This window comes from Anolis sagrei, chromosome 4 (genome assembly GCF_037176765.1).
Source record: "Anolis sagrei isolate rAnoSag1 chromosome 4, rAnoSag1.mat, whole genome shotgun sequence".
Lineage (NCBI taxonomy): Eukaryota > Metazoa > Chordata > Lepidosauria > Squamata > Dactyloidae > Anolis > Anolis sagrei.
The window spans coordinates 1,971,992-1,999,612 of record NC_090024.1 but is presented as its reverse complement, the minus strand read 5'-3'; the positions used below and the strand labels follow the sequence as shown (position 1 = coordinate 1,999,612).

The window sequence follows — 27,621 nt, the reverse complement described above, 5'->3', positions numbered from 1 at the left end:
GGGCCTGGAGAACAAGCCCTATGAGGAGCGGCTTAAGGAGCTGGGCATGTTTAGCCTGAAGAAGAGAAGGCTGAGAGGAGGCATGATAGCCATGTATAAATATGTGAGAGGAAGCCACAGGGAGGAGGAGGGAGCAAGCCTGTTTTCTGCTGCCCTGGAGACTAGGACGCAATGGAACAATGGCTTCAAACTACAAGAGAGGAGATTCCACCTCTGAGGATGCTTGCCATAGATGCAGGTGAAACGTCAGGAGAAATGCCTCTAGAACATGGCCATATAGCCCAAAAAACCCCACAAGAACTTTCTGCTTCATTTGCAAAAATGCTGCACTTGCAGAGCTCAGGCAATGTTGTATTTCAGTGTCAATGTTGACGTCTGTAGACAGCCCACGTTTCGCAGGCATATAGCAGGGGTGGGAGGACAATTACTTCATAAACAAGCACCTAGGTATCCCTACGGATGTCCCAGTCCTCAAACACTCTGCTTCATTCGGAAAAATGCTGCACTCGCAGAGCTCAAGCGGTGTTGTATTTCAGTGTCAATGTTGACGTCTGTAGACAGTCGACGTTTCGCAGCCATATAGCAGGTTTGGGAGAACAAGAGTTTTATAAACAAGCCCCTTAGTCTCCCTACGAATGTCCCACTCCTCAAACACTTTCTGCTTCATTCGGAAAAATGCTGCACTCGCAGAGCTCAGGCGGTGTTGTATTTCGGTGTCGATGTTGACTTTGTTGGATTTCCTATGTGGCAGGGGGTTGGACTGGATGGACCATGAGGTCTCTTCCAGCTCTATGATTCTATGATTCTATGCAATGGAGCCACTGCAGGCAAAGGAATTTCACCAAAACATTGGGCAGAACTTCCCGACAAGAAGATCCATTCAGCAGTGGAATTTGGTGCTTCCTGGGAGTCCAACTAAGTCTCTCCTTCTCTGGAGGCTTTTAAGTCGAGGCTGGATGGCCACCTGTTCGAGGTGCTTTGATTATGTCCTCCTGCTTGGCTGAAGGAATCATAGAATCATAGCGCTGGAAGAGACCTGATGGGCCATCCAGTCCAACCCTGTTCTGTCGCTGCTGGGCCTGTAGTTAGTTGACTTTAAAAATAGGATGTGTAACCTTTGCCCAACCTTTGTGTAACCTAGACTCCAGCAATACATGGAGCGAGAGTTGCCAGATGTTCAAGCTGGGTTTAGAAAAGGCAGAGGAACGAGAGACCAGATTGCCAATATCCGCTGGATAATGGAGAAAGGCAGGGAGTTTCAGAAAAACATCTACTTCTGCTTCATTGACTATTCTAAAGCCTTTGACTGTGTGGATCATAATAAACTGTGGCAAGTTCTTGGTGGGATGGGCATACCAAGCCCCCTCCCCTCTCTCCTGAGGAATCTGTACAAGGACCAAGTAGCAACAGTCAGAACTGACCACGGAACAGGAGACTGGTTCAAGATTGGGAAAGGCGTCCGGCAAGGCTGCATCCTCTCACCCAACCTTTTTAACTTGTATGCAGAACACATCATGCGAGGATGTGCGGGGCTTGATGAATGCAAAGCTGGGGTGAAAATTGCTGGAAGAAACATTAACAACCTCAGATATGCAGATGACACCACTCTGATGGCCGAAAGCGAGGAGGAGCTGAGGAGCCTTCTAATCAAGGTGAAAGAAGAAAGCGCAAAAGCCGGGCTGCAGCTAAACATCAAAAGAACCAAGATTATGGCAACAAGAATGATTGACAACTGGAAAATAGAGGGAGAAACCATGGAGGCCATGACAGACTTTGTATTTCTAGGTGCAAAGATTACTGCAGATGCAGACTGTGGCCAGGAAATCAGAAGACGCTTACTTCTTGGGAGGAGAGCAATGTCCAGTCTCGATAAAATAGTGAAGAGTAGAGACATCAGACTGGCAACAAAGATCCGCCTAGTCAAAGCCATGGTATTCCCTGTAGTCACCTACGGATGTGAGAGCTGGACCTTCGGGAAGGCTGAGCGAAGGAAGATCGATGCTTTTGAGCTGTGGTGCTGGAGGAAAGTGCTGAGAGTGCCTTGGACTGCGAGAAGATCCAACCAGTCCATCCTCCAGGAAATAAAGCCCGACTGCTCACTGGAGGGAAAGATACTAGAGACAAAGTTGAAGTCCTTTGGCCACATCATGAGGAGACAGGAAAGCCTAGAGAAGACAATTATGCTGGGGAAAGTGGAAGGCAAAAGGAAGAGGGGCCGACCAAGGGCAAGATGGATGGATGGCATCCTTGAAGTGACTGGACTGACCTTGAGGGAGCTGGGAGTGGTAACGGCCGACAGGGAGCTCTGGCGCAGGCTGGTCCATGAGGTCACGAAGAGTCGGAGACGACTGAACGAATGAACAACAACAACCTTTGCCCAGCGGGAAGCCAGGGGCCTAAGGAGAAGTTCTCAGAGGTTTCCTCTACAAAGAATCTTCAGATGGCTTAAGAAGTACAACAAAGTCCTTTATTAATGAAATTAAACAGGAACTGCAAGGCTTTCTTGATAAAGTATTAGTTCTCTCAATCTTGTCCACAGGGGACAGGCACTATCTTCAATAACTTTTCTTTAAACTTTTCCCAAGGCTGACTAAAATCCAACCCTCACTGGTGTGGGTTCCACTACCAGGCCGAACTGCTTCTCAAGCGCTAAGTGAACCTACCAGCAAGGCAATGGATGTTCTCCAGCTGGAGTTCTTTAAACTTTAAGGTTGTATTCCTGGAAACTCCCAAAGCTGTAGGAAGGCTTCCCTGGAGTTCTTAGGAGACTCTTAAAGCTGTTCTCCCCTGGAAATTCTTTCCCTGGAGATTGTTAGAATTTCTGTGACCCTGGAATTCTTAAAGGTTGAAGCCTTTGTACAAAGGAAGTAAACACATCCTATACATTGGCTAACCTGGTTGAGACTAACTAACAAAATGGCTCACTTCCCTTCCAAAGCCCAAAAAGGGGGCGGGACTAGGGAACCTAACAATAATTGACAGGTGGCTTGCCCTATGATTGCAGCCAAAAGAAGCCACCTATCTGCAGAGTCCCTGAAACTTAGGACTACAACAAATATTCAGTGCAAAGCAAACAAAATTGGAGCTCCTGGTATAGCTGTACCTGCACAAACCCCATTCTGCCAAGAAGCAGGAAAATCACATTCAAAGCACCCCTGACAGATGGCCATCCAGCCCCTGTTTAAAAGCTTCCAAAGAAGGAGCCTTCACCACACTCCGAGGCAGAGAGTTCCACTGTTGAACATCTCTCCCAGTCAGGAAGTTCTTCCTCATGTTCAGATGGAATCTCCTCCTTTCCTGTAGTTTGAAGCCCTTGTTCCATTCCGTCCTAGTCTCCAGGGCAGCAGAAAACAAGCCTTCTCCTTCCTCCCTACGACTTCCTCTCACATATTTATACATGGCCCTCAACATGTCTCCTCTCCGCCTTCTCTTCTGCAGGCTAAACATGCCCAGCTCTTTAAGCCGCTCCTCATAGGGCTTGTTCTCCAGACCCTGGATCATTTTAGTTGCCCTCCTCCGGACACATTCCAGCTTGTCAATGTCTCCCTTCAATTGTGGTGCCCAGGAGGTTGAACTGGATGGCTCTTGGGGTTCTCTCTCACCTCTATGTTTCTGTGCTTAGGCTTGCCATGGAGGAAGGAAGCTTGTTCTGTTCCAGAGGGTTGTTGTGCTTTGTAGGCACCTTTGCAGAGGGAGAACAGGTGTGGCTTGAGGGTCACCTGGAGCCTGACTCTGTGTCTCCTTTCAGTGACCATTGGCCCTCTTCTCTCCCCTCCCCCAGGAATGCGGCATCCCCTTCCCCAAGGACCAGCCCCTGGACACCTCGCGCATTGCCTGGCTGCGCATGGGCACCACGGTGGCCACCAACGCCCTGCTGGAGCGCAAGGGGGAGCGCCTGGCCCTCCTCATCACCCGCGGATTCCGGGACCTGCTCCACATCGGGAACCAAGCCCGGCCCAACATCTTTGACCTGGTAGGTGTGTGCAGTGGTTCAGCATGTGCTTGTTCCGTTGCCTGAGCTTTGAGTGCCTAATGGCCAAGATCCTGCAGACCCACAGGGGTCTGGAAATGGGGATTTCGGACAGGAGAGTGTTGTTAGCCACGCTGAAGCTGAGGATTCTGGGAGGGTCACGCCTGCATGAGAAGTGTCAGTATAGTCTTGTGTTAGGTTTCCCAAGGGAGTCAAGGTTGGAATATGAAAGGAATGTTTTAATTGGGGATCCCGGGGAGGGCAATAGTATGATAGCTGGGACCCTACGCTAGTTGCGCAACTCGGTCTGAATTAATGAAGGAAACACGTGCACCAGACAACAGCGCAAGTGAGGAACGCAGCTGACACAGGATACCAATGAACTAATGTAACCCAGGTGCCATTCCCTGCCCCTCTTTCTGGCATGCTATGGGGGGCAGAAAGGGGGGCAGGGGTGCCATTCCCTACCCCCCACTCTGCCTCCCTATCGCAGCTGCGTCTCTCACTCCCTGTGCCATATTGCCCACGTGTTCCCCTAATTCAGACCCGCATTGCGCAACCAGCATAGCATAGGGTCCCAGCTATCATACTATCGCCCAGGGGAGGATGTGTCACAATGCCAGGGCTCTGCCTTATTCAGGTAGAGATGAACCAAACAAAAATCCTGTTTGTATAAAACAATTTAATTAAAACAGCACTTACTTTATGGCTGTTTTAAATATCCAAAACATAAAGATTGCACTCAGCCACAGAATATAAGACAAAAACAGCAAACATTGTTGCAGGTTTGAGATAACTCTGTAGTCAACAAGTCCAGTCCAGTGGTCAAACACTGAGAGTTCAATAAACAAAGTCCAGGGATCAAAAGTCTCTACTGTAGTCAAAAGCCAATCCGACAGGGGCCTGGAAATGGGGATTTTGGACAGGAGAGTGTTGTTAGCCACAATGAAGCTGAGGATTCTGGGATGGGCAAGCCTGCATGAGATGTGCCAGTACAGACAGTCTTGTGTTAGGTTTCCCAAGGGAGTCAAGGTTGGAATATGAAAGGAATGTTTTAATTGGGGATCCCGGGGAGGGCAATAGTATGATAGCTGGGACCCTACGCTAGTTGCGCAACTCGGTCTGAATTAATGAAGGGAACACGTGTGCCAGACAGTGGTGCGAGTGAGGAATGCAGCTGACACAGGATACCAGTGAACTAATGTAACCCAGGTGCCATTCCCTGCCCCTCTTTCTGGTGTGCTATGGGGGGCAGAAAGGGGGGCAGGGGTGCCATTCCCTATCCCCCTCTCTGACGACCCTATCGCAGTTGAGTCTCTCACTCCCGCCGGAGCTGCGTCTCTCTCACTCCCTGTGCTATCTCGCCCATGTGTTCCCCTAATTCAGACTCGCGTTGCGCAACCAGCATAGCGTAGGGTCCCAGCTATCATACTATCGCCCAGGGGAGGATGTGTCACAATGCCAGGGCTCTGCCTTATTCAGGTAGAGATGAACCAAACAAAAATCCTGTTTGTATAAAACAATTTAATTAAATAGTACTTACTTTCTGGCTGTTTTAATAGTCCAAAACATAAAGATAGCACTCAGCCACAGAATATAAAACAAAAACAGCAAACACTGTTTCAGGTTCAAGATAACTCCCTAGTCAACAAGTCCAGTCCAGTGGTCAAATGCTGAGAGTTCAGGGATCAAAAGTCTCTACTGTAGTCAAAAGCCAATCCGACAGGGGCCTGGAAATGGGGATTTTGGACAGGAGAGTGTTGTTAGCCACGATGAAGCTGAGGATTCTGGGATGGTCAAGCAACAGAAGAGAAAACCTTGGGGTGCGTCGATGCTGCAGAATGAATCCACTTTAACTGCCTTGGTTCAATGCTACGGAGTCATGCGGGATGTCGTTTGTCAATTATTTATTTATTATTTATTTACAGTATTTCTATTCCGCCTTTCTCACCCTGGAGGGGACTCAGGGCAGATTACAATGTACATGGCAAACATTCAATGCCATAAACACACAACATATATAGACAGACACACAGAGGCCATTTAACATTCCAGCTTTTTCATGAGGGTATTCTGGCCACCGGGGGAGCTGTCGCTTCACCGTCCATTTGTGACACCGATTAAGTACTTCCTCATTCTTTGCATGCTTGCTGGAGATTTTTATGGCATTGTAAATTAGCCTCCCCGCATAAGCGGTACTTAAATTTCCTACTTGACAGATGCAACTGTCTTTTGAGCTGCAAAGGTCGACAGCAAGCTACACAAATTGGTTGGAAGCTCACTCTGACTCAGGCTGGCTTCGAACTCATGACCTTTTGGTCGATAGTGATCTTAACGTAGCTGACTCCCAACCAGCTGTGCCACAGTCCCGGTGCCTTGAGCCTTCTCTGCCAAAGAATGCTGTTATCTCACCAAACTACAGATCCCAGCATTGCATAGCATTGAACCTGGCCATTAAATGAGACATGAGGTCCCTCAAATGGAAGCTCCAGGTGCAGCTCCTGAAGCAGCTTTGCGTTTGGCTTTGGCTCAGCACTAAGGTGACCTTATTATGCAATTCAATGCACACACTAATTTCAGCAAGGTCATTAAGGGAAAAAAATGTGAGCATTAGATTTGAGTAAATAGTAGTCTGCCAAGAAGCAGGAAAATCACATCCAAAGCCCCCCCGACAGATGGCCACCTAGCCTCTGTTTAAAAGCCTCCAAAGAAGGAGCCTCCACCACATTCCAGGGCAGAGAGTTCCACTGATGAACATGCACATTACATCACAGCACACATGCCCATTAGGTCCAAGTGTCTGGGCTTCGTCTCTGAATATCGGGCTCTTCTCAAGGTCCAAGGGTATTGTAGAGGTATTTTTGTAGAATGTGCGCAATTCCAAGAAGTGCTGCCTTCCTTCTGCAGCATCTGGATTGATGTTCTGCCCAAAATAAGTCTTTTCGAGGTTTTTCGGAATGAATCCTTCCAAGAGCACCAACCCCTCTTGGTCCCAATGTTGTTCTCTTTTTATTGTCGAAGGCTTTCATGGCCGGAATCACTGGCTTGTTGTAGGTTTTTTTGGGCTATATGGCCATGGTCTAGAGGCATTCTCTCCTGACGTTTTGCCTGCATCTATGGCAAGCATCCTCAGAGGTAGTGAGGTCCTCACTACCTCTGAGGATGCTTGCCATAGATGCAGGCGAAACGTCAGGAGAGAATGCCTCTAGACCATTTATTTATTTAAAAGTTTTATATACCGGCCTTCTCACCTCTCTTGAGGGACTCAGACCGGTTTCCAACCATAATATCACATACAGTTAATAAAAACATCATAATTCATATTACAGTAAAACATTAAAACAGCAATTACAATCAATAACTACAATGGTCAGTCATCACACTAACTCGTTGTTCATCATCCTCCATCCATATCTGGCTCACTCGTCAAATGCCTTTCTCCATAACCAAGTCTTCACCTGTTTCCTGAATGTCAGGATAGACGGGGCGGTTCTGATCTCCGGTGGGAGAGAGTTCTAGAGTTGAGGGGCCACCACCGAGAAGGCCCTGTCCCTCGTCCCCACCAGACGGGCTGATGGGACCGAGAGCAGGGCCTCTCCAGATGATCTTAATAATCTTGATGGTTCGTAGGGGAGAATACGTTCGGACAGGTAAACAGGGCCGGAGTCATTTAGGGCGTTATAGGTCAACACCAGCACTTTGAATTGTGCTCGGAGGCTAATTGGCAACCAATGGAGCTGGTGTAACAGCGGAGTGGTGTGCTCCCTGTACCCAGCCCCCGTTAGTAATCTGGCTGCCGAGCGTTGGACTAGCTGCAGCTTCCGGGCAGTCTTCAGAGGCAACCCCACGTAGAGAGCGTTGTAGTAGTCTAAACGGGATGTAACCAAAGCGTGGACCGACATGGCCAAGTCAGACTTCCCAAGGTACCATGGCCATAAAGCCCGAAAAAACCTACGACAACCTTGTTCTCTTTTGCCATAGTCATCCCATTTCAATTATTCTTATTCTTATTATTCTCCTCTGAAGATGCCATGAGTCACAGATGCAGGTGAAACATCAGGAGAAAATGCTGCTAGAAAGCAGCCATACAGCTCGGAAACCACACAACACCCCACTCTATTATTGTTATGTCTGGAATCTCTCCAAAAAGGGACGCTTTCAAGTTTAGAATTGCAGCAGATCAGCAAAATGCATCGTAAACATTATTTTTTGGGCAGGATGTTGGGTGCACCAGAGTGCAAGGGTCAATCCGGCACTGTCTGCATCCTCATCCACCTGCAAGGAGGCCTCTTGCCTGGCACCGAGAGGACATTCCCAGGCTGCAGCCCTGAGGGAGGGTCAAAAGGGGCCGGGGGGGGGGGTGGCCAGAGACGGGACCTTCCGGTCCATTGGTCAGGAGAGGCCCTGCGGCAGAGGAGCAGGTGTCCCCGGGTGCCCTCGGCATCCAAAGAGGCCGCTCGCTGCCAGACTCCGGACAAAGCACGTCAGCCGCTTCCCCGCCTTGTGTTTTGTCCTGGGTTAAGAATTAAGAAGTTGCTTTGACTGCCGGCTCTGAGCCAGGGCTGCTTGCCAAGAGAGGGGAGGGCAGCCTGCTTGTTGCAACTCAGGGTAGTTTTCACCTTGCTCCAGACACCACCACACCAAGGATGTAGGTTTTTGTAGTTTATTGAGAAAAGCAAAATCAAAACAAAGAAATGGAAATGCAATAGTTCCATAGGCAAAACAGAGATTTAAATGTAAAGGCAAAGTTCCCAAGATCCAAAGGCAAAAACATGGAGCATAATCCTTCAGCAATGGTCAAACAAAAGTCCATGGTAAACAGTTGAAAACAAGACCCAAATCCGAGACTCAGGAAGCTAGAAGCGTGCTGCGAAAAGCCAAAGAAAATCTCCAGAAGTTAACATGGGAAGAGCAATGTTGGACTGACAAGAACTGCCTGTCAGCTACAAGACTAAATACCCTTTGCGAACATGAAAGCATTGCGTTGACCTTTGGCACCTTTGGCTTCTCGCTTGCTGGCCAAGCGAGTGCTTCTCCAAAGCCTTAATTGCAAATGGTCTTGTCTGCTCATTAATTCATTATCTGCAAGGTTATGCAACCCCTTATCTGGGTCCAGCTTGGACGGATCCTCCACCTGGCCGTGTGGGATTTCACTCTTGCTATCAGTCTCTCGAACTGCAGGAATATTCCTTTCCCTGGGGAACTGAATTGTTGTTTCTCCTTCAGCAGACACACTATCAGCCACGTCTGAAACATGCACAGGAATCTGTAACCCATCAGACTCCTTATCCTGCAGAAAATCAGGCCCAGAAGGCCCAAAGTCCCCAAAGTCAGGCTCAGAAGGCCCAATCAGCTCAGCTCAGCTTCAGACTCAGAGTCAAGCTGAGTCACAACACTGCTGCCCTTGACATAACACACAACTTTGGCTAGAGCAGGCTTGGGCCAACTTTGGCCCTCCCTCCAGGGCTGGGCTTCTAAATGATTTTGGTGGACCTTCTCTGGACCCCTGCCAACTTGCCCATCTCCTTCCTGAATTGTTCCGCCCAGGACTGGACACAAGGTTATTATTATTTACTTTACTTAGATGATCCCTCGTAGCCTGAGGATGATGGTCCTCCAAGTGTAGTGTCTCGGCGTTGGGTCCGTAAGTGGCTATGGAGCCCTATTCTTGACCCGCGTGTTCTCCCTTATGCAGTGAGGACATTGGTTTCCATACGGAAGGCAGTCCCAGTCAGGTTTGATTTGGCATGCCTTCTTCCCCTTGGCACGTTTCTCCCTTTCGCCCTCCACTTGTGCCTCTTTGAATTCTGCAGCACTGCTGGTCACAGCTGACCTCCAGTTAGAGCATTCAAGGACCAGGGCTTCCCAGTTCTCAGTGCCTATGCCAGAGTTTTTAAGGTTGGCTTTAAGCCTATCTTCCAATCTCTTTTCCTGTTTGCCAACATTCTGTTTCTCGTTCTTGTGTTGAGAGTAGAGTATCTGCTTTGGGAGATGGTGATCTCCAGGCATTTGGACATGATGGCCAGTCCAGCAGAGTTGGTGGCGTAGGAGCATTGCCTCAATGCTGGTGGTCTTTGCTTCTTCCAACATGCTGACATTTGTCCACCTGTCGTTTCAAGAGATGTGTAGGATTTTTCAGAGGCAACGCTGATGGAATCGTTCCAGGAGTTGAGTGTGACATCTGTAGACAGTCCACGTTTTGTAGGCATTTAGCAGGGTTGGGAGGACAATGGCCCCTTGGTCTCCCTACGGATGTCCTGGTCCTCAAACACTCTCTGCGTTATTTAGAAAAATGCTGCACTCGCAGAGCTCAGACGATATATATATATATATATATATATATATGAGAGAGCCCTGGTTGACCTTGAAGGAGCTGAGGGTGGTGACGACCGACAGGGAGCTCTGACGTGGACTGGTCCATGAAATCACAAAGAGTCGGAAATGACTGAACAAATGAACAACAAAAACATAGGAGCCCTCGGTGGTGCAGTGGGTTAAACCGCTGAGCTGCTAGACTTGTTGACTGAAAGGTCACAGGTTGGAAACCGGGGAGAAGCATGAGCTTCCGCTGTCAGCACCAGCTTCTGCCAACCTAGTAGTTTGAAAACATGCAAATGTGAGTAGATCAATAGGTACCACTCCGGTGGGAAGGTAAGGGCGCTCCATGCAGTTATGCTGGCCACATGACCTTGGAGGTGTCTACGGACAACGCCGGCTCTTTGGCTTTGAAATGAAGATGAGCAACAGAGTCCCAGAGTTGGACACGACTGGACTTAATGTTGGGGAAAACCTCTATCTATCTATCTATCTATCTATCTATCTATCTATCTATCTATCTCTATCTATCTATCTATCTATCTATCTATCTATCTATCTATCTATCTATCTATCTATTTATCTATCTATTTATCTATCTATCTATCTATCTATCTATCTATCTATCTATCTATCTAATTATGTATAGATGATGACCATCCTTGGAGCCATTCCTGCCCGGAGAACCCCAAAGGGCAGCCCTTGGCTCTCTTGATCCATTCACACCAGCAAACAGGACTTCATCTCTATCCAGAGCAGCCAATTTGGTAAAGCAGATGGCTCTTAATGGCCAAAACAACCCCAACATAAAGCAGGGACAGCGCAGGACAATCCTCCTCCTCCTCTGAATCCCATCAGAGGGAGTGAGGCACTGTGAGGGGGTGGCACCCGAGTGTCCGAACAGGCACCAATCCTGGCTTCTTTCTGCGTCTGTGTTGCTCCGAGGGCCGAACGATTTTGTCCAAATCTGCACAAGTCTGGAAGTGTCTGTGATGTGGGTGGAAAAGTACTAACCAGAGTTCTGCAAGCCCTGGAGGAAGCCCAAGAAGGGGCCCCTCTGGTCCAGGAAGGGCCAAGCAGGGAAGGGAAGCCCGCCGGCCGGTCAGCAGGACACTCTGGTGCAGCCACATTCCAAGACAAGGCCAGCCGCCACGAATGGAAAACACCCTCCCACTCCAGCACTGGGAATGTTCCAGGTGGCCTTCCTCCCGAAAAGGAGGGAGCAACTCAGCAGGTAGAGGAGGAGGAGGAGGGAATGCCAAAGCATTACATGTGTCAGGTGAAGAGACTCAGCCTTCTTCACACCCTCATAGAATCCTAGAATCAAAGAGTTGGAAGAGACCTCCTGGGCCATCCAGTCCAACCCCATTCTGCCAAGAAGCAGGAATATTGCATTCAAATCACACCTGACAAATGGCCATCCAGCCTCTGTTTCAAAGCTTCCAAAGAAGGAGCCTCCACCACACTCCGGGGCAGAGAGTTCCACTGCTGAACAGCTCTCACAGTCAGGAAGTTCTTCCTCATGTTCAGATGGAATCTCCTCTCTTGTAGTTTGAAGCCATTCTTCCATTGCGTCCTAGTCTCCAAGGAAGCAGAAAACAAGCTTGCTCCCTCCTCCTCCCTGTGGCTTCCTCTCACATATTTATACATGGCTATCACGTCCCCTCTCAGCCTTCTCTTCTTCAGGCTAAACATGCCCAGCTCCTTAAGCTGCTCCTCACAGCCGCTCCAGACCCTTGATCATTTTAGTCGGTCTCCTCTGGACACATTCCAGCTTGTCAATATCTTCATGTTACATTGCACCTTCCTTGTTTCCTAACCTTTGCAGGCAATTTTGCTCCCTTTTTCAGTTACTTACTTAGGTGATCACTCGTTGTCCGAGTAAGATTGTCCTCCAAGTGCTGTGTCCTGGCAGTGGGTGCATAGGTGGCTGTGGAGCACTATTCTTGATCTGCATGTTCTCCTGCAGTGAGGGCATCGGTTTCCTGATCAGGATTGGCTTGACACAGCTTCCTCTTGACACGTTTCTCTCACCCTCCATTTGTGCCTCTTCAAATTCTACAGCACTGCTGGTCACAGCTGACCTCCAGCTGGAGCACTCAAGGGCCAGGTCTTCCCAGTTCTCGGTTCAATGCCACAGTTTTTAAGGTTGGCTTTGAGCCCATCTTTAAATCTCTTTTCCTGTCCACCAACATTCTGTTTTCCATTCTTGAGTTCGGAGTACTAACTGCTTTGGGAGGAGGTGACTGGGCATTTGAACAATGTGACCAGTCCAGTGGAGTTCATGGCGTAGGAGCATTGCTTCAATGCTGGTGGTCTTTGCTTCTTCCAGCACACTGACATTTATCCGCCTGTCTTCCCAAGAGATTTGCAGGATTTTTCGGAGGCAGCGCTGATGAAATTGTTCCAGGAGTTGCATGTGATGTCTGTAGACAGTCCATGTTTTGCAAGCATATAGAAGGGTTGGGAGGGGAATAGCTTGGGGTCCCTTCAAGCTGTGTGACTATGCTTCTATGTGGCATGGCATCCTCTCTGACCTCGCATCTCCCATTTATCCCCATTCCGCAGGCGGTGTCGGTGCCGGAGGTGCTCTATGAGGCCGTGGTGGAAGTGGACGAGCGCCTGGTCCTGTACCGGGAGGGATGCCCGCTCTTTGGCTCGGCCCGGAAGGTCACAGGTAAGGCTTTCAGCCACGGAGGAGGAAGAAGGGTGGTGCTTCATGGGAGGTCATGCAGCCCCCCACAAGTGAGGAGGAAAGGGGAGATGGGGCCTGATCAGTGGGTTTCTCCTATGGGTGCAAGTAGGCATCCCCCAAAACCCACTGCGGCTGTATTCTTCTCCTCCTATTTCTGCAGTTCACCTGCAAACATGTGTCTGCTTTTTCCCTCTTGCCTCTGTGTTTGCTTCGAATCAAAAGCATGCTTGATGACTGTCTCTCTGCTAAATTAGAACAACAACAACAACAACACACTTTATTTATATTCCACCCTTCTCCCCTCGGAGCTTCAGAGTGGATTACAGCACCTACATACATAGGCAAACATTCAGTGCCTTCGCAATCATATACAATGAGACACACAAACACAAACAAAAGCAGAGGCTTCTCCTTTCATTTCCGGCTTCTGGAGGTGGTGCTCATCTCTGCCTCTGAAGAGGTGCGTTCTCCATTTTCAAGCTGAGGAGCCTGTGTTGTCACCTCCTGGTTGTGTGGCTGGCAAAACTGCTTGGAGCATCTCTTTGCCTTTTTTCCACCTAAGCAGTATCTATTTATCTACTCACATTTGCATGTTTTCGAACTGCTAGGTTGGCAGGACCCGGAGCTGACAGATGGGGACTCACCCCATTATGCCGTCGTGCCTGAGGGCTATAACTCTTTAGTGAAAGAGGCCAGGGGATTGCTTCTTGTCCTCCTTTAGGAAAACAAGAACTGGAACTCCCAAGGATCAAAACACTGTAGATAACTCAAAATAGGCTTAATTGTTCACAAAGAGTTATCCCTTTAAGGCATTAAGCTGAAAGTTTCAAAGGGGTAAAGGAAAATATACATTATAGTCTCTGGTTGTCTTGGGTCCAAGGAGTTTTGCAGCTGAGAAGTTTTTCCGGGTCCTTCTTTCTCAATGGCTGTGAATATTGGAATAATCACACCCCCAATTCCAATGGCCTATATTTTGAAGGCACAAAGCCTTCCTCTGGTGCCAAAGAACTGCTTTGAAGGCGCTTGAGACTTCCCAACGTCATCCATCTGAACATGAAGCATAAGTCTCAAGGGTAAGAACCTCAGAATTGGTGATGAGAGGTAACTTAATTAAGGGCTTTAGAGCCAAGTCTCTTTCTCACGTCTATCTGATAAAAAGTTGGTAGAATGGAAAAGGAAAAGCTCTGCCCTCCTCCAGGAAGAGGTGGAGCCAAGCAATTGAGCTGAGGAAGCAATATAACTGGTGCAAACAACTTTGATTGACAGCTATAAATAACCAATCAATCCAACTATACATTTACAAACTAGGCAAGTATGGGCATGTTATACAGTTTAAACCTTTGCACTTTAAAGTTCTACACACAGGTGGCACCACTCGCGCCGTCACACCATCTTGCAGTTCAGGTCAGCAGTTCAGCAGGATAAGGGTTCAACCCATTGTGCCACCGAGCTTCTTTAGATAAACACTTTAAGATAAACACTTAGCAGCTCACTGTTTGTTATAGTTACAATTTACACTTACAAACCAACAGTCACGGCAGGAGGTCAATGGTGAAAGAGAAAGAACATCTCCTGGTATCCTGATTTATAGCCAAAAGCTTATCAGTGGTCGACACCTCTGGTAATTACTCAAGGCATTCAATTAAACATCATCTTCAACCCCTTGGTGATCTTGTGTTGTGTTGTGACTCAGCTGGAACCACAGACCGATAGTGTTGTGACTCAGATGGGGTCTCAGAGTGACTCTGGCGAGGATGATGGGATTCAGGTTCACAATATTGCAACTCAGAGTAAGCTTCACCTTGCTTCCAAACACCACCATACAAGAGCTGTAGTTTTATAGTTTATTGAGGAAAAATCCAAGTCAAAATAAAGAATAAGCATAGCAAAGTTCCAAAGATTTAGGTTAGATACAGAATATAGTTCCAAAGATTTTCAGGTAAAAACAAGAGGCACAATCCTATAGGTAGAGTTCAAAACAGAGTCCAAGGTACGAGAAAAGACAATTGCCCCAAGAATCACAATGCAAGAAATCCCAAGCGTGCTGCTTTCCAGCTAAGGTAATCCATGAAGCTTTCAGGCTAACAAGCTACGTTGAACTGACACTTTCTCTTCATTTGCAAGAAGCCTAAATACCTTTCTAACATGAAAACATTATGCTCTCACCAACATGAAAGCATTGCAATGACCTTGGCCCGAGCTGGCTTCCCATCTGCCGGCCAGGTGAGAACTCTGCCTGACCCGCAAATCAAGACGAGCCTGCTGGGTCAGGTCACTATCAAGGCTTTCTGCACTTTCAGTATCAGCGTGGGAAGGAGGCAAAAGCCTCCCAACCTGTTCGCTATCTCCGTTAAAATTCTTTTCTTCTGAGAACCGCTGTGTTGTTGACTCTCCATTGTCTGTGGGAGCCTCAGAAAAAGACTTAGAAGCAGGCCCAGATATCTGAGGCACAGAAAAAGAGCCAGGAATCTAAATCCCATCATCCTCATCATCAGGGAACATCACAGCCACAACACACAATCAGGTTCAAAATGTCCCTGTTGTAGACAATGAGGAACAGGGTGTGCAAGTTCAGTTTCCCACAGCAGGGAATGATGTTTTTGATACTGAAACTAGCCAGGTGCAAATTGACTCAGAAAAGGAGGAGAGTTTTCAGCCTGATAGTAGGCATGAAGGCAACCAGGCTGACACTAATGAGCAGCCTGACCTTGAGGAAACGGGAACCTTAGATCGGGCTGACCGTTTGGAATTCAGAGTTCGAAGGAGTGTGAGAATAGCTAACAAGAAGTAGGTCAAACAAATGCCTTCATGTATTGCAAAGGGTATTAAGCAGTGTGTTTGAAAACAAACCTTTATCAGAGCAACTTCTCGCTCAACGAAGCAGTTTGTGCTCGTTCGTCTGGATTATTTTGTAGGTCTTGTGTCCATGGTCTCGGGACTTTGTCATGTTGTCATGAGAGATTGGTTTGTTGGTGACTCTTGAAATCCTGCTTTACAGTGCTATTCCTTTTTGTTCTTTTGGAACATTACTTGCTTTTATGAACTTTTATCTTTTATTTTTCAATAAACTACAAAGACTTCAGTCCATGTGCAGTTTTGGTGATTTCAGCAAGGTGAATCTACTCTGAGGTGCGATATCTTGCTTCTTTGCTTTAAGGACGATCTTTTTCCTAATACATGTAACTCCAACATCTCCTTGGCTTCCTCCTTGTTGTCCCCATAGGTCTGACGGGGGAGTCCTTGGTGGTGGAGCGGCCCCTGGACTTGGGGGCCTTGCGAGGGGAGCTGGAGGCGCTGTTGGCGCAGGGCATCACCAGCCTGGCGGTGGTCCTGCTGCACTCTTACCTGTGAGTCTGGCACCTCTTGGAAGCAGAACCGAGGCTCAACATTCCCCCCTGTTGTTAAAGTTAGATTGTTGAGGCCCAGTGTTCAAATATCTCTAGTAGTTATTTCCAATCAGACACTAGAAACGAGGAGATTTAAAATACAATGGTTTAATCTGCAGAAAACGGTAAGGGGTGAATGCAAGAAAATGCGGAGCGCCACACTAGACTGACTTGCATGATGGGTTGTTGGGTGTTCATGTTAAACTAGCTGTACCCGCCATGCGTTGCTGTGGCCAACCTTCCCTCCCTCTTTCTCTCCTTCTTTCTTTCTTTCTCTCCTCCCTCCCTTCCCTCCCTCTTTCCTTCTTTTTCTTTTCCTTCTTCTTTCTTCCTTCTCTACCTGTTTCTTTCCTCCCTCCCTTTGCTCTTTGGTTCCATTCTTCCTTCTCTCTCTCTCTCTTTCCTTCCTTCCTTCCTTCCTTCCCTCCCTCCCTCCTTCTTTCTTTTGTTCCTTCTCTCCTTCCTTCCCTCCCTCTTTCCTTCTTTTTCTTTTCCTTCTTCTTTCTTCCTTCTCTACCTGTTTCTTTCCTCCCTCCCTTTCCTCTTTGGTTCCATTCTTCCTTCTCTCTCTCTCTCTTTCCTTCCTTCCTTCCCTCCCTCCCTCCCTCCTTCTTTCTTTTGTTCCTTCTCTCCTTCCTTCCCTCCCTCTTTCCTTCTTTCTCTTCTTTTCTTTTCCTTCTTCTTTCTTCCTTCTCTACCTGTTTCTTTCCTCCCTCCCTTTGCTCTTTGGTTCCATTCTTCCTTCTCTCTCTCTCTCTCTCTTTCCTTCCTTCCTTCCTTCCTTCCTTCCTTCCTTCCTTCCTTCCCTCCCTCCCTCCTTCTTTCTCTCTTTTGTTCCTTCTCTCCTTCCTTCCCTCCCTCTTTCCTTCTTTCTCTTCTTTTCTTTTCCTTCTTCTTTCTTCCTTCTCTACCTGTTTCTTTCCTCCCTCCCTTTGCTCTTTGGTTCCATTCTTCCTTCTCTCTCTCCTTCCTTCCTTCCTTCCTTCCCTCCCTCCCTCCCTCCCTCCCTCCCTCCCTCCCTCCTTCTCTCCTTATTTCCTCTTTCTCTCTTCCTTCCCTTCTCTCCCTTCCTTCCTTCCTCAGTATCAGGGTTGTTGTTACCAGTGAAAGCTGACTGCTCCTGCCTCTGATTTATAGCCGAATTCCCCACGCAGGAGGTGCTAGGGTGTCTCCCAATTAGCTCAGCGTTTTTAGCAGCTATCCTTGTTGAACACTGTCTGTGTCTCTTTTCATCTCATTTCCTTCTCTCCTTCCTTCCTTCTCTACCTTTCTTTCTTTCCTTCCTTCTCTCTTTCCTTCCTTCCCCCATACTGTGTGTATGTGTTTTCTGTGTGTATATATGCATATATGTGTCTGTATATATTTGTGTATATGTGTATATATGTTTGCGTATATATATGTGGTTTTGCACATGCATTGTAATGTATTTTTTATTTTTGGCTTTTTAAGTCCCTTCTGTTGTGTTTTTCAGTGTTTTTACGAGTGATGGTCACTTGTTGGCCTGAGAGGTGTCTTGTGTTCAAATTTGGTGTCCATTCGTCCAGTGGCTTTTGAGTTATGTTAATTCCACAAATGAACATTACATTTTTATTTATATAGATGTTAGGGTCTCTCTAACCATTTAGCCAGGGAAGAAACAGCTAATCCTCTTGAATTAGTTTTGACCCAAATTAACATGAACACCAGCAGAGTGGAAAAAAGAAACAGCGGAGGTGAGCTGAGATACGGAAAGGTAGAATTTAAGAATCCAGCAGCTAGCATTTCAGCCCGTAAGCTTATCGAAAAGGTAAGACAGTATTGACGCCTGTCCTCCCACACAAAGCATGCCCATAGGCACAAGAGGTAAATAATAACAAATCAATAATGCAATGTATTGATACAGTTTACTCAGGAAAAACTCATGCAAAGACATCACAATGGGTAGAAGACTTCGTTGCAGAGCATCAGAATGGGTGACGCCTGGCTCGAGAGCAGTACGTGTGAAAAAGATCTTGGAGTCCTCGTGGACAACAAGTTAAACATGAGCCAGGAATGTGATGTGGCGGCAAAAAAAGCCAATGGGATTTTGGCCTGCATCAAGAGGAGCAGAGTGTCTAGATCTAAGGAAATAATGCTACCCCTCTATTCTGCTTTGGTTAGACCACATCTGGAATATTGTGTCCAATTCTGGGCACCACAATTCAAGAGAGATATTGACAAGCTGGAATGTGTCCAGAGGAGGGAGACCAAAATGATCAAGGGTCTGGAGAACAAGCCCTATGAGGAGCGGCTTAGGGAACTGGACATGTTTAGCCTGGAGAAGAGAAGGCTGAGAGGAGATATGATAGCCATGTATAAATATGTGAGAGGAAGCCACAGGGAGGAGGAGGGAGCAAGCTTGTTTTCTGCTTCCTTGGAGACTAGGACGCAAGGGAACAATGGCTTCAAACTACAAGAGAGGAGATTCCATCTGAACATGAGGAAGAACTTCCTGACTGTGAGAGCCGTTCAGCAGTGGAACTCTCTGCCCCAGAGGGAGTGTGGTGGAGGCTCCTTCTTTGGAGGCTTTTAAGCAGAGGCTGGATGGCCATCTGTCAGGGGTGATTTGAATGCAATATTCCTGCTTCTTGGCAGAATGGGGTTGGACTGGATGGCCCAGGAGGTCTCTTCCAACTCTTTGATTCTATGATTCTATGATCAAAAGGATGATGCAAAAATGTTGAGGAATGAAGATAGGTTCTTCAGCTTTCTCTCACACAGAATCCGAGAATCCTCTCCCTTCTTCACCCTCCCCACTGCCTTAAGAAAGCTGAGAATAGTCTCAAGGATCCACCTCACCCTAGATATTCTATTTTTGAATTATCACCACCTGGCAGATGGTATAGGGCGATATAGGCTGAGAAATTGTTTTTATCCCAGAGCTGTGACTATATTGAGCTCCGCGCATCCACACTGATGTGACATTAGCGGTGGTGCAATAGTGATTAGAATGCGGAAGGATGGGCATTCTGTAATTCTATATATATATAACTAGCTGTCCCCTGACACACGTTGCTGTGGCCCAGTCTGTGTATATGTGTTTTGCATGTGTATATATGTGTTTATGTATGTGTATATATTTGTGTATAGGTGTGTTTGCATATATATATATATATATAGAGAGAGAGAGAGTATAGAAGTGTGTGTATATATTTGTGTATTTGTGTGTTTGCATATATATATATATATAGAGAGAGAGAGAGAGAGAGAGAGTATATAAGTATGTGTATATATTTGTGTATATGTGTGTTTGCATATATATATAGAGAGAGGGGAGAGAGTATAGAAGTGTGTGTATATATTTGTGTATTTGTGTGTTTGCATATATATATATATATATAGAGAGAGAGAGAGAGAGAGAGAGTATATAAGTATGTGTATATATTTGTGTATATGTGTGTTTGCATATATATATAGAGAGAGGGGAGAGAGTATAGAAGTGTGTGTATATATTTGTGTATTTGTGTGTTTGCATATATATATATAGAGAGAGAGAGAGAGAGTATATAAGTATGTGTATATATTTGTGTATATGTGTGTTTGCATATATATATATATATAGAGAGAGAGAGAGAGAGAGAGTATATAAGTATGTGTATATATTTGTGTATTTGTGTGTTTATATGTGGGCATGCATATTGTGTATATGTGTGTGCTTGTCTATATGCATATTTGTGCGTATATATGTATGCATGTGGATATGTATATGTGTGTGCAAGTGTATATGTATATCTGTGTGTATGTATATGTATGTTTGTGTATATGTGTATATCTGTGTGTGTTTGTGCATATATATACGTGTGTGTGTGTATGCATATGTGCATGTGTATATGTATATGAGTGTATGTGTATATGTATATATGGTGTATTTTGGGGCTTTAAGTCTGTTCCACTGGGGTTGTGTGTGTGTGTTTACGGGTGATGGACACTCGTTGGACTGTTAGGTGTCTTGTGTCCAAATTTCGTGTCAATTCGTCCAATGGTTTTTGAGTTCTGTTAATCCCACAAACGAACATTACATTTTTATTTATATAGATGCATATTGGGGATGGCATGTAATTTTGTTGTACGATGTGCAGTGACCATAAGGTTACTCTATGCTGTTCCCCGATCCTGACAGGTGGCCGGAGCAACGAGCAGCAGGTGGGCTCTCTGGCCCGGGAGCTGGGCTTCCGCCAGGTCTCTCTCTCCTCGGAGGTGATGCCCATGGTGCGGGCCGTGCCCCGGGGATACACCGCCTGTGCAGATGCCTACCTGACCCCCCTGCATCCGCCGCTACCTGGACAGCTTCCGGGAGGGGTTCGCCTCCCAGCTGAAGGTGAGGAAAGCTGCCTAATACACACACAGAGAGTTTTTGGGTCCAAGCCCCATCCATGCCTGGCTCCCATAGACACAGATGATTGGAAGGAGCTGTTGCAACTCAGAGTAAGCTTCACCTTGCTTCCAAACACCACAACACAAGAGATGTACTTTTATAGTTTATTGAGGAAAAAATCCAAGTCAAAATAGAGAATAAGCATTGCAAAGTTCCAAAGATTCGGGTAAAATGCAGAATACAGTTCCAAAGGTCTTCAGGTAAAAACAAGGTACAAGCAAAGACAATTGCCCCCAAGAATCACAATGCAAGAAATCCCAAGCATGCTGCTTGCCAGCTAAGGTAATCCATGAAGTTTTCAGGCTAATAAGCTTCGTTGAACTGACGCTTTCACTCCGTTTGCAAGAAGCCTAAATACCTTTCTAACATTAAAACATTATGCTCTCACCAACATGAAAGCATTGCGGTGACCTTGGCCCGAGCTGGCTTCCCATCTGCCGGTCAGGCAAGAACTCCGCCTGACCCCGCAAATCAAGACGAACCTGCTGGGTCAGGTCACTATCAAAGGCTTTCTGCACTTTCAGTATCAGCATAGGAAGGAGGCAAAAGCCTTCCCACCTGTTCGCTATCTCCTTTGTTAAAATTCTTTTCTTCTGAAAACCCGCTGTGCTCTTGCCTCTTCCACTGTCTGTGGGAGCCTCAGAAAAAGACCCAGAGGTCTGAGGCACAGAAAAAGAGTCAGGAATCTGAACTCCCATCATTCCTCATAATCAGGGAACACCTCAGCCACAACAGGAGACCTCTGCTTCTCCACAGTCAAAGCACCTCTTGCTTCACGAAGAGCTTTCCCAAGCAGACCAGACCTTTTGGCTCTGACTTGCAGGGTTGGAAATGGCAACCTTCTTCAAGCCTCCTACACTATTTTTTTTTATGTATATAATTCAGATTGCTTACTATATTGTATACATGTGCATTGGTTTGCAGTTTTCCTTAACTCTATGTTGTGGGAGGAGCTGTAGATCATGTGATCAGATCTGAGACTGTTCAGACTCAGACTCCATTTTGGAAATAGTATGCTTTCAGACACCAGTGGAAACAGTACAGTTTAGACGCCAGTAGGAACAGAATGCTTTAGAGAACTGACTCCATGAGACTCTATTAGATTCTCAGAATACAGAGATGCATTGGACTTCGGACTGTTGAGTACAAGAAAGATACCCTGTGTTACCTTCACAAAGAAACTATTTCAAATCCTATCTGTAACGACTGATAAGCAAAGTACCTGTATGCTGAATACTTGAAGTTTGTGAGTAAACCAACTATATTACTTTTAAAGAAGGTCTACCTTATTTTTGATCTCTTGAGAACATGATTTAAACCAAGATGTTTTAAGGGACAGTAGATGTTTTTTGGCCAACTGAAAAAAACACTTCTGAAACTCTGCGCTCTCTCTCTCTACACACACGCCGCTGCGCGCACGCATATGCATATGCATTGGCATATCTTTGTCCCTAACAGTTCAAAGAGATACCTAGGTATATCAGTCTAACAGCTGAGAAACCTACCTGTCTTGCATGAATACTAGTGGATATTTACCACTAAGGAGAAGGTTGACTCAACTCTTCTCAGGAAGATTCCTGATTTTCTCCAAATGGTGGTGAATGCCATTTTCCAAAAGGTTCTGGAGATTTCCATTTTCCAAAAGATTATAGAACACATTTACCACTGTTAGCCCATCAAGTTTCAGAACGTTTAATTCACCCACAGATTTTGGGGGAATTTAAAAATGTTTTTAGAAACAACATTTACAAATAGGCCTATTCTGGACTTTCAGGAGCTTTCTTTCACAGTGAGGACATCTGTTTTTAGATGGAAGGTGTTCCCGATGTCATGAATACTTTCTGAACCTTAAACATGTTCTTTAATCCATTTTCAGTGCGACAGAGTATCAGAATATCACTTATAGAATCAAAGAGTTGGAAGAGACCTCCTGGGTCATCCAGTCCAATCCATTCTGCCAAGAAGCAGGAATATTGCATTCAAATCACCCCTGACAGATGGCCATCCAGCCTCTGTTTAAAAGCTTCCAAAGAAGGAGCCGCCACCACACTCCGGGGCAGAGAGTTCCACTGCTGAACGGCTCTCACAATCAGGAAGATGGTCATTCTTTCAGAGAAAGAAGTAGACACACAGACTCCAGTCCTGGTTGTATAAAACTGTATTGATTACCCTGATGAAAGGGAATACATCACATATGCTTTTAACATTCACTCATGATCCATACATTCAACATTCATACCCACCATCCTTCATTCAGTCCATCTTGGAAGGAGGCTGTGTTCACACTGCATTCCTCGCAAATCTGACACACTTCTCAAAAAGAAAAAGGTCTCCTTATGTAGAACTTTTTGGTTACCCATTATTTGATTGTTTTGACAACTTGTCAGTCAGCAAGACTTCCTGAATCTCCATCAATTCTGGAACAGATATTGGTTTTTTTCCCTTGACTTAAAGCGTCATTGTCTCTGACTATGTAAACACGTGTTGTTTACACCAAAAGTTCCCAGGTCAGTTATTGTCAGTTCAACAGTTTTCATTAGTACTTTTCGTGCCAAAGTTAATAAAATCTTCCCCTCCTCCGTAATACCATTATCCAGTTTTCAAGGTGGCATCTTCAGTCTTGCCAGGACTTAATAGGCTCTTAGCCAGACCCCAATCATACAATTTCATTCAATCCACTCATCACACTGACAAAGTTGGCTTGATGCACCTTCCTCTTGGCATGTTTACATATCTCTATATACCTGAGTTTGTGTAGAAATACCTTGGGCGAAATGGAGACCTGAGTGGAGAGGTTTAAAAAGTCCCGGTCTAACAATGCATTAGGGTCTCTCCCCAGAGCCCCTCACCTGGCTCCCCTTTTCCTTCTCCCCCACTTCCTCGCAGGGCGTTCCGGTAATGTTCATGCGCTCAGATGGAGGCCTGACCCCAATGGAGGCCTTCAGCGGCTCAAGGGCCATCCTCTCTGGCCCGGCCGGCGGAGTTGTGGGCTACGCTGTCACCACCTTCCGCCGAGAGAAGGACCAGCAGCCAGTCATTGGCTTTGACATGGGAGGTGAGTGGGGTGGCCAGTGGGGGACACAGCACAGGGGCTTTTGAAGGCATGGAGTGACCGAGCTCTGTGTCCAACCCTGTGTCCCTTCCTGTCTCCCCCCCTACAGGGACGTCTACAGATGTGAGCCGCTACGCCGGGAGTATGAGCATGTCTTCGAGGCCAGCACCGCTGGCATCAGCATCCAGGCCCCACAGCTGGACATCAACACGGTGGCTGCGGGTGGAGGGTCACGGCTCTTCTTCAGGTGGGACAGGTGTCTATCATTGCCTTGCTTGTCCTTCCTTAGACTGGCCTGAGATCAGCAGCACAAACCATATCCTCCCCACTTTGGCCACTGTGTGGACCCCAGGTCAGACTGCCCTGAATCCTCCATGTACCCTTGTCAAGAACTTCCTGACTGTGAGAGCCGTTCAGCAGTGGAACTCTCTGCCCCGGAGGGAGTGTGGTGGAGGCTCCTTCTTGGAAGCTTTTAAGCAGAGGCTGGATGGCCATCTGTCAGGGGTGATTTGAATGCAATATTCCTGCTTCTTGGCAGAATGGGGTTGGACTGGATGATGGCCCAGGAGGTCTCTTCCAACTCTTTGATTCTATGATTCTATCATATGACACAGGCATGGGCCAACTTTGGCCCTCAGCCAGGGGGGCAAAAGTGAATGATGCAACCCTCATCATGACTCTCATGTGGTCCATGACAACCTTCTCAGAATGTCCCTCAAATTACACGTTAACACCCACTTAATTGAACAGCAGGTGTGTGACCACATGTCCAATAGAACTGTATTTTTCCACCAATTTTACCCAATAGGGTTACAGCCAATGCATTCCCGTCTATCAATGTCTTATCTTTCTAATACAGCATGGACCAACTTTGATCTGACAGGTGTTTTGGACTTCAGCCCATAGGAATTGTGGGAGTTGAAATCCAAAACACCTGGAGGAAGGGCCGAAGTTTGACCATGCCTGATGTAACAGTAATGCCCTAAATTACAAAGAGTGCAATTTTGGTGCTGTGCATTACATTCGGCAGCAAATTCTTTTTTGGTTTCAGGGTATTGAAAATTTCCCAACAGGAAATGAAGGGAAGGGAAGGGAAGGGAAGGGGGAAGGGAAGGAAAGGGAAGGGGAAGGAAGGGAAGGGAAGGGGGAAGGGAAGGGAAGGGGAGAGGGGAAGGGAAGGGAAGGGAAGGAAGGGAAGGGAAGGGAAGGAGGAGGGAAGGGAAGGGAAGGGAAGGGAAGGGAAGGGAAGGGAAGGAAAGGAAAGGAAAGGAAAGGAAAGGAAAGGGAAGGGAAGGGGAAGGGGAAGGGAAGGGGAAGGGGAAGGAAAGGAAAGGAAAGGAAAGGAAAGGAAGGGAAGGGAAGGGAAGGGAAGGGAAGGGAAGGGAAGGGAAGGGAAGGGGAAGGGAAGGTGAAGGGGAAGGGGAGGGGGAGGAGGGGAAGGAAAGGGAAGGGGAAGGAAGGGGAAGGAAAGGGAAGGAAAGGAAAGGAAAGGAAGGGGAAGGGAAGGGGAAGGAAAGGGAAGGGGAAGGAAAGGGAAGGGGGGAAGGAGAAGGGAAGGGAAGGGAAGGGAAGGGAAGGAGAAGAAAGGGAAGGGAAGGGAGGGAAGGAAGGGAAGGGAAGGGAAGGGGTAAGGGGAAGGGAAGGGGAAGGGGAAGGAAAGGAAAGGCAAAGGAAAGGGAAGGGAAGGGAAGGAAAGGAAAGGAAAGGAAAGGAAGGGGAAGGGAAGGGAAGGGAAAGGGGAAGGGAAAGGGAAAGTGAAGGGAAAGGGAAAAGGAAAGGGGAAGGAAAGGGAAAGGGGAAGGATGGGAAGGGGAAGGGATGGGGATGGGGAAAGAAGGGGAGGGGAGGGGAAGGGAAGGGAAGGGAAGGGAAGGAAGGGGGATGGCAACTGAGACTTGGGTAGCTGGCCTCTGCCCCTTTCCCTCAAAGGAGAGGTCTCTGCCTGTTTCTGCTTCTTTCCTCCTTTCAGGGCATATTAAGGTGGGTGGGAGACTGTCTGCAGTAGGACCCCCATCCGATTTTGAATGACCCCTCCCTCTCTGTCCCCCCCCCCCCAGGTCCGGCCTCTTTGCAGTGGGTCCCCAGTCGGCCGGCGCCCACCCTGGACCCTCCTGCTATCGAAGGGTGAGCCAAGCCAGTGTCTGCGGGGCAAAGGGGAGCTTCCAAAGCAGTGGCTATGGGCTACAGACCCTTCTTCCTCTTCTCCTTCCCTTTGCAGGGGGTCCACTGACCGTGACAGACGCCAACCTCTGTCTGGGTCGTCTGTTACCCGCGCACTTCCCCCACATCTTCGGCCCCAACGAGGACCTGCCCCTCTCGCGGGAGGACGCCCTGCGTGGCTTCAAGGAGATGACCGACAACGTCAACACCTTCCTGGCCAATGACGAGAGGCCGCCGCTCAGCCTCGAGGAGGTGGCCATGGGCTTCGTGCGGGTGGCCAATGAGGCCATGTGCCGGCCCATCCGCGCCTTGACCCAGGTACGGGCCAGTGGGTCTCGCCTTTCCCATGAGGAGCCAGGGGCCAGGGTGGGGCAATGCAGCCCATCCCTAGGAGGGTCTTGGGCCAAGGAGCAGGTCAGTTGGGGAGATCAGGGAAAACACAAGAGTCAAGATGGAAGTCCAACTGATTTGTTATTATCAGTGATTCTCAAAGTGTGCTCCGCGGAGCCCTTGCAGCCCTAGATTTCTGTTTTAACCATGTTCTACCTTGCCTTGAGCTGCAAAAAGAGTGATAGAATCATAGAATCCTAGAATCAAAGAGTTGGAAGAGACCTCCTGGGCCATCCAGTCCAACCCCATTCTGCCAAGAAGCAGGAATATCACATTCAAATTACCCCTGACAGATGGCCATCTGTTTAAAAAGTTTCCAAAGAAGGAGCCTCCACCACACTCCCTCTGGGGCAGAGAGTTCCACTGCTGAACGGCTCTCACAGTCAGGAAGTTCTTCCTCATGTTCAGATAGAGTCATGAATATGTCATTCTTTTGACATCTAGAAATGTACAATTCGGAGTAAAGGTATGCCACCTCGTGGCACAGGGCTTGTATACAATACAGGAACTCTTCTCAAACCTTTCTGCCAGCAATTCCCAAGCAGTTGAAGCCTTCTTGCTTGCAACAGGCTTTCTCCTCCTTCTTCGGGAACTTTGCAGCTTTCTCCTAAACATGCTCCTCCAACACAGACTCTCCAACAACACCAACCCTCCAACAACATAGAAGACTTGCACTCTTTAGTACTTCTACAACTACTCCACCCTGGCTGCAAATTACATAAGATTAACTTTTCCTTCCCCTTCCCCTTCCCCTTCCCCTTCCCTTCTTCCCCTTCCTTCCCCTTCCTCTCCCCTTCCCTTCCCCTCCCCCTCCCTTCCTTCCTTCCTTCCTTCTTTCCTTTCCTTTCCTTTCCCTTCCCTTCCCTTCCCCTTCCTCTCCTTTCCCTTCCCTTCCCTTCCCTTCCCTTCCCTTCCCTTCCTTTCCTTTCCTTTCCCTTCCCATCCCTTTCCTTCCTTCCCCTTCCCTCCCCTTCCTTCCTTCCTTTTTCTTTCCTTTCCTTTCCTTTCCTTTCCTTTCCTTTCCTTTCCCTTCCCTTCCCCTTCCCTCCCCTTCCTTTCCTTCCCTCCCTCCTTCCTTCCTTCCTTCCCTTCCCTTCCCTTCCCTTCCCTTCCCTTCCCCTTCCCCTTCCCCTTCCCCTTCCCCTTCCCCTTTCCTTTCCTTTCCTTTCCTTTCCTTTCCCTTCCCTTCCCTTCCCTTCCCTTCCTTCCCTTCCTTCCCTTCCCTTCCTTCCTTTCCTTTCCTTTCCTTTCCTTTCCTTA

The 27,621-nt window shown here is 47.4% G+C and overlaps 1 protein-coding gene across 1 annotated transcript in view; it reads left to right on the top strand.

The window, feature by feature from the left end:
* Positions 1 to 27,621, top strand: part of OPLAH (5-oxoprolinase, ATP-hydrolysing) — a 57,427-nt gene that overhangs the window by 1,872 nt on the left and 27,934 nt on the right. The window contains 10 exon segments of the mRNA XM_067467202.1: positions 3,782 to 3,973; positions 12,854 to 12,962; positions 16,204 to 16,327; positions 20,505 to 20,514; positions 20,516 to 20,644; positions 20,646 to 20,702; positions 23,646 to 23,814; positions 23,921 to 23,950; positions 23,953 to 24,058; positions 25,869 to 26,289. Of these exon segments, the coding sequence (XP_067323303.1) occupies positions 3,782 to 3,973; positions 12,854 to 12,962; positions 16,204 to 16,327; positions 20,505 to 20,514; positions 20,516 to 20,644; positions 20,646 to 20,702; positions 23,646 to 23,814; positions 23,921 to 23,950; positions 23,953 to 24,058; positions 25,869 to 26,289 (1,347 nt within the window).